This window comes from Phyllostomus discolor, chromosome 4, assembly GCF_004126475.2.
Source record: "Phyllostomus discolor isolate MPI-MPIP mPhyDis1 chromosome 4, mPhyDis1.pri.v3, whole genome shotgun sequence".
Lineage (NCBI taxonomy): Eukaryota > Metazoa > Chordata > Mammalia > Chiroptera > Phyllostomidae > Phyllostomus > Phyllostomus discolor.
In genome coordinates, this window is record NC_040906.2 from 59,600,935 (window position 1) to 59,616,269 (window position 15,335).

General features: G+C 35.4%; 1 protein-coding gene across 3 annotated transcripts in view; it reads left to right on the forward strand.

Annotated features, from left to right (window-relative positions):
• LOC114495343 (fibroblast activation protein alpha) overlaps nucleotides 1-15,335 on the forward strand; it is a 71,852-nt gene that overhangs the window by 2,656 nt on the left and 53,861 nt on the right. For all 3 annotated transcript variants that reach the window (XM_036023390.1, XM_036023388.1, XM_036023389.1), the window contains exons 3-4: nucleotides 13,622-13,720; nucleotides 14,660-14,754. In XM_036023390.1, coding sequence (XP_035879283.1) covers nucleotides 13,622-13,720; nucleotides 14,660-14,754 — 194 coding nt within the window. The remainder of the gene's footprint in view (nucleotides 1-13,621; nucleotides 13,721-14,659; nucleotides 14,755-15,335) is intronic.

Below are 15,335 nucleotides of genomic sequence, written 5' to 3' on the forward strand. Positions count from 1 at the left end.
GAGAAGAAAAGGAGGAAGAGGAGGGGGAACAAAGAGTTCAAAGCCAAGAAAGCCTCTAGTTGGCCTTCTCAAGCTTCCTCAGAAATTCTATTACTTCACATTTTCCTTAGATACCTTTGTATTCTTCTCCCAGAATTATGTGCTAGCATAAGAATAGCCTTCTTTTAAGAAATGTAAAGACACACATCAGAAACATTCATTTGTTTATATGTTAAGGAATTGACTCCCACTGACTACCTGCCTGTCATTGGGAAAACACAGGTGCAGCAGCCTAGATTTCCCTCTGAAAATCAGGGTGAGAATCCAGAAGAGAGGCGTGGTCTTCACTACAAATAGGAGACTGGAGTTTCCCCACCAGGGTCTGAGTGAAAGAAGAAAAGATAGGGGCTTTTCCACGGAAAGAGAGAGTCTCAGGAACACCAGCTTCAGGATCCAAAGAGCCATGAAGGATCTAGGCAAGACTTTAGAATAGAAGAATGTACTGGCGAAATGAGAAAGATACATTTATATTACTCACATAGTAATAAAAATAAGGGGCAACTTTATTTTGAAACTTTCAAAATTCCTCATTTTAATTTTTACCCAATGAGAAACACATATGGGTTTCTACCCTTTTGTCCCAGGCTGTGCTGCTTGGCCTCAGTCTACTCCCCTTCCACTGATTCCTTTCCTCTTCTTCTTCCCCCATTCACGTTCTCTCGTCTTCCCAAACACCTTGCCCCTCTCTGTGTGAAGATACAACCAGGTGGAGAGTGAGCACTGAGCTCCTCACCGTCCCCTCAGTTTTATCAACCCCAAAGAGAAATGCACAAGCCTCATTTCAGGAGATTTACAGAGGTGACAGTGACAAATAAAAACCCCAACAACAAATAAACAGAAAACTAAAATTGGAAAGTGATAGAGGTTATGGAATGTCCAAAGTAGATTCTATAAGATCTTGCTTCGTGATTTACAGTTTCTGAATTCTTGGGCCTGCCTTTGTGAAAGAATATGTAGGAGTTATCTGCTCTCTCCTTGAATTTATATTCAGTGTAGAGTTTCTCACATGGTGATAAGCAAACAATAAATGTCAGCTATTATTTTTCTACAGTTTCTAATATACAGTATCTACTTAGTAAGTGATGGCTAGAATTTAACTGTGTTCTTCATCCTCATATGCTTATACACGCAAAGATGACAACTAGGCCCTTCTGTCTGATATATTTCAATTTCAACAATGTTCTTAATTCTGAGAGGTGGTGTCTTTATCCTTGGGTATCATCCCTCTTCCTATTTTCTACCTCCTTGGATCAAAAACAGCAAATTAATTTTTCAGGAACTTTTGTGTGCAAAGTACTCATAAGAGACATAGGCGGTTCTGAGGCAAAAACAGAAGAGAATAAAGGAAGAGATAAAGGGAACTGGGGGACGGGTGGCATGGAGAATAAAGGTGAGTGAAAGAGAAGAGGGGACAGTGCAGCAGGGAGCAATGGGACTGCCTCCCAGGCACTGCCTCCAGGGCCGCTCCTTGAACGGAGAATCGCTTAGCTTCGTTCCGCCTCGCGGCTCCCTGACGTCCCTGCCTGCCTTTTACCACTTTTCCTCTTCCTGTTGCTGTTTGGGGCCTGCTGTGATTTTACAAAGCCTTGTATTAGTTGCCAACTTTTAAAAATCAGAAGATTTCATATAAAAGTTTAGATTTCTGGCATCTCTTTAAATATTACACTGGCCGCATTGGGCCTATGCAGTCTTTGCATGGAAAACGCTTTCTCCAGTTTGCCACAGACCCCTCAACTTTCCATTGCATTGTATCCATGATGCCATATTCATTTCAACATCTGCCTGGAGTCTGTGAACACTGGACTTTTAACCCTTGGGCTGAAAAAAAGTACACGATGCCTGCTGGGGTTAAAAATAACTATCCACTGAATATGAAAAAAAAAAAAAAAACTGAGATTAGTGTCTCACAGACATCCATGATCCATGATGTCCAGTCCACTGTGGCTCCTGGACACTTTGCTTGTTTGTCCAACAACTATGTATTAAGTACCTAGCAAGTATCAGCCACTGGTCTAGGGCATGAATGACAAAATCTCTACTCTTAAGACAGAACAGTTTGATAATAAACAAGTAAACAACAAAATTAATAGAATATTTTAAATTCTTAAAAGTTCCATCAAGAACAACTGAAGGGAGGGTTGTGTCAGATATCTAACAGCTACCATTACAAAGCACCACAGGCTGGAGCGCTTAAACAACAGAAACGTATTTCTCTGAGTTCTGGAGGCTAGAGGTCGAAGATCAAGGTATAGACAGATTTGGTGTCACCAAAATATCTGTTTCTTAGCTTATAGATGGCTGCCTTCTGTGTCCTCACAGAGCTTCTTTCTCTGTGTGCGTGCACTCCTGGTGTCTCTTCCTCTTTTTATAAAAACACCAGTTATACTGGATTAGGGCTCCACCATTGTGGTAATGTAAACTTGATTACCTCCTTAAAGCTGTATTTCCAAATACCTTGACAGTGAGGGTTACAGCTTCAATCTACGAGTTTTGTGGGGATACAATTCAGTTTATAACATGGGTGTTTAATGGCTTCTCGGAGATGATATTTGAGCTGAGGCCTTAATGACAAGGAGGACACAAGCTGTGGGGAAAATCCTCACTGCAGAGGGAAGAGCAGGCTCGAAGTCCTAGCAGCCAGAAAGTGTTTGGGAAGTTCAAGGAACAAAAGGGGACTGATAGCTGTTAGTCTAAAGTTATGCAAACAAATTACGCAGGAAAATATGCATATACATATGTATGTATGATTACAGACATATACAGGGTGGGGTAAATGTAGGTTTACAGTTTTCATATGGAAAATAATATAACAATTAATAAATAATAATACATTAAACTCTGTTTAGTGTACTCAACTATTAACCTCCTTTTGCCCCAACCTGTATATAAATTATAGTGATTACCTACTTAGCTAAGTAATGCTTTATATGATTTATTTCAAGAGATATGTGAACTCACACACAATTTAGATAGAAAACAATATTTTATAAGAAGAAATATCATTTAGAATGTCTGTACTTTAGGCAGAAATCCATTGTTATTAGTATTATTATTACTACTACTACTCTAACCTCAACAAACATTTTTTAGAAAATAAAATATATGTGAGATGACATCATCTTCAAAGGAGAAGCGAATATTTTTTTAAGGCTTGAAATTTTCCAAGTATCAACATTTAGAACTGTGAAAGACTCCCTCAAACATTTTAAGAGTTTTAAGCTTATTTATTCACTGTTCTTTTGGAGGAAATAAGGGAAGTCTACAGGGTTTACAAAGTTCATGAACATAAAAGAGCTTTTGAGTTGAAGTTAAATAAATCAGATTATATTTCACTAATTTGCACTTGGATTTTAAAATCACAGAAGATAAATATTGGCAAACATTCTTTGAGTTTTGCCAAATTCGAAATAATTTAGGAAATCATCCAAATCATCTTTGGATGATTTCCATAATGCAGAGGAGTTTACCTGTCTTTGTTTTTCAAAACAAGTTGTGTTACAACTTATAGAAGAATATCTAGTCATAGATACACCTTAAAAAATATGTCCTAAAGCTCAAATCAGAGATGTGGAATCAGAGCTAAAAGCTCTTAAGTAACAAAGGCAGTCATACAGAGCTTTAAAACATAATGATAACTAACACAGTAGGCACAGACTCAATTATTTTTTTTCAAATGATAATCAAATACTAATTAGCCTATTTAAAATATATTGGCCATTTTAAGTAAATCAAAGAACTTATTGTTCATTTTAGTAGCCTGGTGAACTAACAAAGATTATGTAGCATAAATAGAATAACATAATTTTTAACCTTTCTTTCCATTAATAATAACTAGAATAGGATTTCTTAGTGTCTAAATTAAACTTTTCATGCAAATTACGATTTTATACTTGGTAGAAAAGCAGATGTGATAGGACTCTTTAAAAGAACAGAACAGAAAGACTATATGTCAAAAATCAGGTAACTTACATGAAACAAGCAAATTTCCAAATATGTAAAAACTACCATGATATACTGAAAAATAAATAGAAAACCTGCATAGAACTATAACAACTACAGAGATTTATTTAGTGATTTAAAAACTCTTTCCCCGCCCAAGAAAAATAAATAACATCAGGCTCAGATGGTTTCGCTGGTAAACTCTACCATTCAAGGAAGAATTGTTAATGATCATTTATATCCTCTTGCAAAAAATAGAAGAAAGGAGAATATTTCTCAACTCATTCTATAAGGCCAGTATTACTGTGATACCAAAATAATACAAAGATGTCACAAGAAAAGAAGTTATAGACCAATACTAGTTAAGACCAATATCTCCTATGAATAGAGATGGAAAAATTCTCAAAAAAAGGGCTAACAAACCAAATCCAGCAATATATATAAAGAATTATACACCAAAACCAAATGGGATTTATCCAAAGCATACAAAATTGGCTTAACATCCAAAAGTCAATTACTATAATAAATCATATTAATAAGAAGAAAGGCCAAACACCACATGGTTATCTAAATAGGCACAGAAAAAGAATTTAACAAAATCCAGCTCCCTTTCATTATTAAAAAAACAGATCAGACTAGAAATAGGACACATTTCCTCTATTTGATAAAAGACATCTACAAAAAATGTACAGCTAACATCATATCGGTGAAAGATTCTGTGTTATCTCCTAAGATGAAGAACAAGATAGCATATCTGTTTTCACTACCCCTATTTAATATTGTATTGGTGGTGTTAACCAGAATAATTAGGTAAGAAAAAGAAATAAAAAGTATTCAGATTGGAAAGGAAAAAGTAAAACTATCTTTATTTGTAGATGACATAATCTTATTTATAGAAAATCCTAAGGAATTTACTAAAACTATTAGAACTAATAGACAAGTTCAGAAAAGTTGCAGGACATAAGATCAATATATAGAAGTCATTCATATTTCTATACATTAGCAATAAGCAATACAAAAGGTCTAAATAAATGGAGAGAAATTCTATGCTTATGGATCAAAATTTAATATTTTTAAGGTGGCAACAGTCCCCATATATACCTACAGATTAAATTCAATCCATATCCAAATCCTAGATGACTTTTTTGTTGAAATTGACAAGTTGGTCCTTAAATTCATATAGAAACACAAGGGACACAGAATAGCTATCCTGAAAAAGAAAAACATTTGAGAAGTCACACTTATTTGAAAACTTACTATAATGTTTACACAAAAACAGTGCAATATGACAAAAGGATAGGTATGTAGATTAATGAAATAGAATTGAGAGTCTAGAAATAGAGCCTTACATTTCTGGCTAACTGATTTGCAGTAGGGTGCCATAACAACTTAATGAGGAAAGTCTCTTCAGCAAATGGTACTGGGACAATGAGACATTCACATGCAAAAAATTGATGTTGGACTCCCCTTTTCACAACATGCATAAAAATTAACTCAAAAATGGATTAAAGACCTAAATGTAAGAGCTCAAACTATAAAACACTTAAAACATAGGAATAAATCATGTCTTTGGTGTAGGCAGTGGTTTCTTATATATGACCAAAAGTACAAGCAAGAAAAGTAAAAGAACATAAACTGGACTTCATTAAATTTTATTTATTTATTTATTTATTTATACACAGAGGAAGGGAGAGAGAAAGAGAAGAAGAGAAATATCAATGTGTGGTTGCTTTTCGCATGTCCCCTATTGGGACCTGGCCCACAACCCAGGCATGTGCCCTGACTGAGAATCAAATCTGTGACCCTTTGGTTCACAGGCCCACGCTAGATCCACTGAGCCACACCAGCCACTGCTGGTAAAATTCATTGAAATTTAGCACTTTCAGTTTGCAAAGGATACCATCAAGTAAGTCAAACCCTCAAAATGGGAATATATGCATCCAGAATATACAAAGAGCTCTTTTTTAAAAAAATTTATTGTTGTTCAGTTCTAGTTGTCTCGCCTTTTCCCGTGTTGCTCACCCCAACCCCATTCCCTGCATAGTCAATCACCCCTATTGTCCGTGTCTACCAGTCTTCTATTTGTGTTCCTTTGCTAGCCCCTTCTCTTACAATAAATATTAAAAAGGCAAATAACCTGATATAGAAATGGACAAAAGATAGACATTTCCCCAAAGCAGATACACAAAAGTCCAATAAGCACATTAAAAGATGTTCAACATCATTAGTCATTAGGAAAATGTAAATCTAAACCACAGTAAAATACTAGGTGGAGCATTAGGCATCCATTACAGCTTGCCTAATGAGAAGTGGGTAGGCATTAAGGGTGCAGTAGAAATAGAGAAATGCAGACAGAATATAGAGATTCTGGAGATAAAGTTGCTGGACCTGGGTGTTGGACAAAAGACAGAAAGGAAAGAGGGAGGTCAAGGATTATTCCTAGGTATTTGATTTGAGGAACTATATGCTATTGACTTGGAGAAATTTGGATGGGCAGCATGGAATTGTTTTCTTCTTTGCTTTATATAAAATGATTTTGAAGTGCTTATAAGTTATGCAAGTGGAAGTAATAAGGAAGAAGTTGAATATTCAGGTCTGGAACTCAGAGAAGAAATCCTGTGGGGGTCATGCAAAGCAGTGGTAGTGGGGGTGAATCAGCCTAGAGATATGTCATGGAAAACCCCGGGAGCATGACATGTCTAAGGAAAGTGGCTCCTCCTCAGGCCCCAGGTAACACCCATACGAGCCACACCAAAATTAAATTCAGAGATTAGAGGAAAGTGAGCTGGCAAAGGAGACTCAGTGACCTATGTTTTGAGAACTAAATTATTCTACCCCTCACCTTATGCATTGCTTGGTCCTTGACCTTATTTTTGTTTGGTTTGTGTTGTTGTTGTTACTGTTGTTTTATTACACATGATTTTTCACTTTAAGTCATAGTATAACGATAAAGTGTCCACCTGTAAAATTGGATGGGGCTGGATTTAAACCCAGACTCTGTTACGTATTAGACAAGTTACTTTGCCCCTCTGATTTCTATGCCCTAACCTGTAAAATGGAGTTAAAACAGTATGTGTCTCAGAGAGCTGCTGCAAGAATTTAATGGGGCCATGAATGCTTGGTACTTATAAAAACTTATTATTGGGACTTAGTATTGGTCTACCTCAAATCCATTTTTTCCAAATTGTCAGCTTTTGCCCATATATAATATTAGTTTTTAAGTAGAAGATTCTGTATCTTCTCCTGAATATTTCTTACATTTGCCCCTGTGGTCCTCACTCCAGAAACAAAAATGACCTGATGTGGTGGCTGGAGATGATGCCTCTTCATAGACAGCATCTCTGCAGAGCCTGCAGAAAGACATGTGGTCACCTGGAAACCCACATCACTTTCCTTGATGTAGCTTCCTAAGCATCGGTTCTGAAGCAAATACAAAAATGAGAACAAAGGGACTTGTCACATTTGTGTGCCCACTTTAATAAACCATGTTTTCTTGCTTAGTTTGGGGTACATATTAGAGCTAACATCAGATGTCTCCACTCTGACACTTATTTCCCATTTTTCAGGATTAGAAAATTAAATGGCAGAAATAGAAACAGAATCTTAATGAAGAATAAGCACAAAGTTTTAAGAAAGAATTAGAATAGTGAATCATTACGTGTGAATTGTTTCTGTGACTTGTAATTTCTTGGATTCATAATTGAAATAATTTTCAGCCTTGCTTTAATAAGTTGAAATGCATATAATTAAAGTATAGTTAATTAGAGTGTTTAAGTGGTGTATGACGAACTGTGCTAAAGATGGGCAAAACTGACTATAAGGACACTGTCAGTAATTAAGTGTTAATCAAGTAAGCATCAGTTACATGTAGAAGAGACATATGTTTTCAGAATTTATTTCTATGTCTGATCAAATATTTAGAGTTTAAAAATTATACATATCAAAGTTAAACTTGAAAACAATCAAAAGATTATATTTCAATATTAAAACATTATTTGGAAAGGGGCATGAGAATCCATTTATTCATTCAATAATTATTAGTGGAATCTTTTTCAGGTGATTGGAACTTGTTCAGTGTGACCAATGCTACAGAGGTACATGCTGACTTGTCCACACACACGTATTTGAGGCACTAGAAAACAGACCTTTAGTGCTTTCCCTGCAATCTTGCTTACATCTAATCTGGGGATGATTCATTCTCTTTGCTCTGTCTTCATTATTCATGGGCCAGCAGGGGGAATGCACTTAAAGAATACAATTGGGCATAACCTCACAAGACAGTGAGCAAGATGATTGAATGGGGTATAAGAATTACAGAGGACCATCAATATTCCTTGAAGGCTATGATCAACACCTAGTTATGGGGAGTCTATGCCCATGAGGTATGGATTGCTCGGCAGGCTATGCTCACCCAACTACCAGAAATTTATAGGCAAGGAATGATTCCAATGACAGGCATAGGAGTACAATGATGTGCAACTCTCACTGAGTACATAAAGTGAAATCACTAAATTTGGATTCTTTGCAGGAGAATCTCCTGGGGAGATTGGTAAAAATGAAAACTGCCAAGGCCTCATCCCCAGAGATTCTGAATGATTAGGTTTGAGATAGGAACTAAGAATCTGTTTTTCAAACAAGCATTCCAAACAAGCAGTCCAAGACTAAGTTTTGTTACATTTTTAAATAAGAGCATGTGTAGGTAGAAGAGTATATGCATGAAATTTACAACATGGACATGAGGGTATAGAGTTAGGATAGGAATATATTTGGGGGGAAATTAGTGAAACCAACAACATAAAATCTATCAAGTTGATTTATTTTTTCATTCAACAAATATTTATCTTGTCCCCACTATATGAGGTCTGTCTGGAAAAGGCAAGAATGGTTTGTGCAACATTAATGTAACCTGGCAGCCAAGGAGAGTGGACTGGAATGTGCATATATGAACAATGATGACTTCACTGTACTAGTCAGTGGGGGTGGTAGATGCTGATGAGTGAGCATGTGTACTGTGTGGCTGTTGCATTGAAAATGACTGAGGGAGGGGAGCAATAAATATGCATCAAATTTTGCAATATGCTTGAACATTCAGAAGGCTACAGCTCTGGGCAACTGGTGACTGGCAACTTCATCATGACAACGCACCTGCTCATGAATCACATCTCATGCAGAGATTTTTGGCAAAACATCAAATCACCCAGATGACTCAGCCCCCCTACATCCTAGATATGGTGCCCTGTGACTTCTCGCTTTTCCCAAACTAAAATCTCCATTGAAAGGGCAAAGATTTCAGACCATTGATGAGATTCAGGAAAATACAATGGTGTAGCAGATAGTGATTGGGAGAATTGAATGAGGTCCCAAGGTGCTTACTTTGAAGGGGACTAGGGTATCATTGTCCTATGTACAATGTTTCTTGTATCTTCTTTAATAAGTGTGTCTATGTGTCATATTACATGGCTGGACACTTTCTGGACACTCCTGGGCATATACTAGTGAGACAATGAAATAGAGACTCTGTTCTTATGGATAAAGTCCTATGGCTCCTACAATTCACATAAACATAGAAACAAAAGTGTTTATTTTCAGTAAGTTGAGCTAAGTGCTAAGATAGCAAGAAGCCAATAATATTTTCATAGAGCTCAATGGAAGGTCATTTTTACTGATAGTAGGGGTCAGCATTGATAGCTTAGTGAAACATTATTATCTTTATAATCTTTCTAAATATACAAAGAACCAGAGTTTTGATTGGAAATGCTAAGTAAAATTTATGTTTTGTAATTCTGAATTTGTGACCTGATGCAACACCTCAGAGCAGACACATTATTTGATCACATTTATGAACATGTGGTCATTTTCAGCTGGAAGAGAAAAATGACTAACTTAAGTCTTCCCATTTGATTTGGTATCATTCTGAGCCCAGCCTGGCCCCAGCATAATCACACCTTCTGAGCCTCATCTGACCACATGCCAGATTAGGAGCACTCACCTACCCCAAGTCTGTGCATGCACCCTATTTCCAGATAAATATAGCTGGCACTCTGGATATATTTTCTGTATGTCTACTCTTTACTTCTTGGATGCTGGTGGGGCTCATTATCATCATGGTAATTAGTAATATAATTAATACATGATTAAAATTGTTATACAGATAATCTGAGTCATAATGTGAAATGTGCTAAATTCTCTATATAGATTATTGGCATTTACAGGTACTATGAATGCATTGAAAATAAATGACTAACTAGGAAGTAATATGAACTATACTTTCTTGTAACTTTCCTGGGTAATCTAAATTAGATGTTATAAAAGAGTAAATGACTAAACCTTGAAATGTTTTTGAAAAATCTGATAAGGACCAACATAATTATTAATGATATGACAACGAAACTGAGCAGGAGTAGGTATTTAAAACATGATTTTAAACTACTGTTTTTATAAATTTATTTCTCCATATACATAATATTATTACTAACTATATTTATTATTGTAATTGTGATATTTCAGTTATAAAGCTGTAGGATGACCACATGTTCCAAGTACAACTGATAAGTTTTATAGTAGAATAAAAGTGAATATTAATTATATATACTAATAGCCTAATCTGAAACTGCTTTTTTCCCAGACTATGATTTCAGTATACATTAAAAAATAAAAACAAAAATGTCTCATTGGTCAAATTAGCTTGGGAAACACTGATCAGAAATGTCCATTTGAAGAATATTAATAAGATACAGTAACAGCAAAAGCTGACATATATTGACTGTTTATCATGTGCCAAGCATAGAGCCAAAAATTTTACTTGAATTAACACTCTTAATTTAACTTTCTATAAAAAAATGAAGATTAATTTTAGCTAAGAACTTGTCAGTTAAGCATAACTGCAAGTATGCAAAATTATATGCAAGTATACTTAAATAGGAAAATCTATTATATGTCATTAACCATAATCGGATCATTATTTATTGTAAACAAAAAAGACATCTCTACAATTATATTTATTTATTGAATTGTTATTTTTAAAAATTTAAAAAAATTTTATTGATTGATTTTAGATAAAGAGAGGAAGAGGAAGGGGGAGGGGGAGAGAGAGAGATTTGTTGTTCCACTTATTTATCCATTTATTGTTTGCTTCTTGTATGTGTCCTGACTGGAGATTGAACTTGCAATCTTGGCTTATGGGGACAACACTCTAGCCAACTGAGCCACCTGGCTAGGGCCATCAAAAAGGTTTTATTTGTGTTTTTAATAAAATAATTATATAGGGTTTTTTGGTATTCACAATAAAAGGATTCACTAAATTTTATATATTTATGTTCCAGATTATATAGACACAAATTAAATTTATCTTGAAAGGAAAATAATTTTCACTGTTAATAATATTGCCAGAATTTCCCATTGACTGCAATAGAAACAGATAGCAATTTGCTCTTAGGAGAGCTAAGTGAAATTGAATTAAAATGCTTAGCAGTTATTCTTATGCTATTGCAGTAAAATGGTCTTTTATTCATTGACTGAGAATATAAAATCAGTGGTATGAATTTTTCACAAGACCATTTCATTAAATAGAATAACTTTTATTATAAGTAATCATATGGCATGCATAATCTTACTTAGGATGCAAAAAGAATGTAAGAAGACGATAATTTTAAAATATAGAATAAGCTAATGTTATTAAGTATTTACTATCTGGTTACAGTGAGGCTCACCAGTCATTCCTGTTCTTATAGCCACCAGAGTAATTTTTAGTGAATTAAGAAAACAATGCATGGTCCTAATCAATCATGTGGGGCATACATACATCAGTGTTAATCAGGGAAAACATCAGAAAATGCTATTATCCAGTTTAGTCAGTTGGTTTTTATCACATGGCAGTACATTTATATGACTACAAGGCTAATAGAGCATGCTGAGTGTCAAATTTTAAAATCTAATGTGGTAGAAGGTATTATCCACATTTTCTAGTCCAGTCCTTTATATTACAGGTGAGAAAGCCATGATGCCAGAGAAGGACTTACCAAAGACATACAAGAAATTAGCAGTGGAACCATTCTGAAAAGAAGTGGGCAGAGACCCCATCCATCTATCCCACCAGTCATCCGTCCTTCCATCCTTCATTTCATGCACCCGTTTATTCAACAAGTATTTATTAAATGCCTATTATGTGCTAGTCACTAAGGATGTGATAATGAATAAAATTAGGCACATATAGTCTCCAGCTTTATGGTGACTGTTCAAGAATACAGAGGGAGGTGGAGAAATATTAATAAATAGTCACTCATATACATAGTCACAAAGACAAATGCTCTTGAAAACAGTAACATGGCCTACAATAATGGAAAACAACTGAGCCAGAACTAACCAGGGCATCAGGAAAGGCTTCCCAGAGAAAGTGCCCTCACACTGAGTACTAAAGGCGGAATAAAAGTTATAAGGAGAGGAGAGAGGGTAGAAAGAGATGCCAAAGCTCTGGAGAAAGAAACGAGTATTTGGGGAACAGAAAGCCCAGCACTTTTGGAGTCTAGAAAATAGTGGGAGGACCCCAAGACATACAAGAAATTAGCAGTGGCTGAAGGGTGAGGCCATCCACACCAGGACATCTTTGGCCTTTCCCCTAAGAGGCACGGAAAGCTATGGAAGAGTTTAGCAGGAAGATAAAACTCTCATCTTCAACAATTTTATTTTTTATGTAGGCAAACACCAGATTTGTAAAGTCTTTTCAAGGTATAGAATATTTTTCTAAGTTTTGGTTCTGTGAGTGAGGCGTGGAGAAGGCATCCAGAGGAAAGGACAGAGAAGGACAATACTGACATGAAGGAGATTGGAAGTTGGTTACTCCCATTTGGCATATCTGACTGTTTTAGGGCTCTGAGAATAGTCATGTTTGAAAAACACAGTTGTTTTGGAGGATTTAAACATAGGTGAAATTTGCTTATGGTTGTAAACTACATTAAGTTAGCTTTTATATGGCAAACCTCTATTCTTGTAATGTCTGAGATTATTTGTGTAGATTATGTGGTTTTCTTTTCTTCTGGTCCAATTTTTGTTTACAACAATCCATAATCAGGATGAGCAATTATTGCTATTAATTAATGCCTCTTTTGAGATGTCTGAAGGTAAAGATTCTGGCTGATCTCGTCTGACCAACTGGAAAGCTAAAATATATCATTGCTAAGTCAGTAGAAATTCAAGGCAAGCTACATGTGAGGAAACGTAATAAAGTGCTTCAGAGGCTAGGTTTTTAGTCAAACTCACATGGCCCTCTATCTCAGCTTTGCAAGGTTTAGAGTTGTTGGAATCTCATCTCATTTTCCTTCTTAAAAACCTCTGACAACTATTCACTGACTGGAGAATAATGTCCTGCTGCTCAGTAATGTTCTCCCCCACACCCTTCATACTCTTCAACATTTTCCTACCAGTTTTCCCTTCCAGGCACTGTGACCACCTGTCCAAGCTTCATTTACCCTGTCTATTAAAAAGGAGATAATACTTATAATAGCTATTAAGACAGAATTAAACAAGTATTTTGTAAATGGCAGATTTTTTTCATTACATGTGAAAGAACAGATGAGAGAGAGGCTTAGAATTTATTTGAGTTATTAATCTTCTTTTTAGTAGTAATGTGTTTCCTCTTCCCCCAAAGATCATAACTCTGAAGAAAATACAACAAGAGCACTCACACTGAAAGATTTTTTAAATGGCACGTTTTCTTATAAAACATTTTTTCCAAGCTGGATTTCAGGTAGGTGAATTATTATTTTACTTTGGGTTTTCATTTTTTAAAATGTATGTTTTTGTTTTTGCTTTTAGTACCAATGCATCTCTATGGTAACAGAAACTGAATCCTTTGAAATGGGGGAAAAAGGAGCAATTATTTAGATAGGTCAAGTGGTCAGCAAAGCACCTTGGACAGAACCAGTTAGACCAGATTCCCCAAATAATTAGGCCAATAGGAGTTTAGCAGAAAGTAGAAGTTGAGAATTGTTAGAAAAATCTAAGCATAAGGTATAGCTTTTCAGAATGGAAGTTAAGTATTGATACGTATTTAGGAAAGGTCATGGGAGTTTTACCAAAAAAGAATTCCGTTGTTAATCCGGATTATCAGAGAAATGGACAAATCCCACTCTAAAAAATCCTTTAAGGGCCATAAAATTGATATTTACATATAGTTTTGTAAAAGAGGATGTTGTCAAATGAGTCTAATCAAACAAATAGTAAAGTCAACTAAATTATTTATGACATGATAGTTTGTCTACAGTGCCACTAAACAAAATTGGGTGTTTTCATTTTTCTTTTTAGGAAATAAAATGTACATAAAATAGGTTTTAAGATACATCAAACACAGCCCAAATAAAATGCATTTTTATTGCAAGAGACATTTACCATTTAAAACTAGTTTATCTTCTTTGTATATGGATAAAATCTGATTTTATTCCCGAGTATCCTAAACTTGTTAAAATAAGGCCGCTACTAATAAATAAGGCATATTTGTCAGAAATAGAAAAAAGTATTCTTTTATCCCTTCCACCATCAACTTATTTTAAATATGACAAAGTAATATGTACTAGACAAAGAGGAAAAGCAAAGTAAGTCTGTGAAATAAGAGAAGTTTCTCTTTGTTATAAGTGTATTTCCTATTAAAGGAGATTATTTCAAGTTTTGTTTTCCTTTTTGTTTAAAGGACAAGAATATCTCCATCAATCTACAGATAATAACATAGTGTTTTATAATATTGAAACAGGAGAATCATATACCATTTTGAGTAATGCCACCATGGTATGTATCCAACATCACCTTCCTCCTCAAGAATCTTTGCCAGCTCTTCACTGACCAAGAAAAAGGCCAAACTCAGTAACTGATCTGGACCCAACCTGCCTTCTCAGCTCCATTCCCACTATAGCTCTCCTTTAATTATATCTTCTAGTCCAACTAGACTACTGCCCTTCCTTCCTCTAAATCCCCTAACATCTTTCTTCCTCTCTGCAAATAATACAGTATCAGGAAAAGTTAAAAACTCGATCTTCATAGCCAGGCAAACTGAGGTTCAAATCCTGGTTCTGTCACTTACTAGATACAGAAACTTGGGTAAGGTTCCACACTACTCTAACCTCACCACACTTCCATTTCTTCTGTAAGGTAGAAATAATACTACCTCTTTGCATTAATATAAGAATTAAATGAAGTAACATTTAAAAGTGCTTAGGACAGTGTCTGACATAGAATAATAAATGCTACTCTGTCCTTCTGGACTCTCATCCTCCTTCTTCCTCTCCCCTCAAGGGTCCACTCACCATTTAAATCCAAGCTCAGATAACACTCTCCTGCTCTGTGCAGGCATTTACACTCAGTTGGATTCA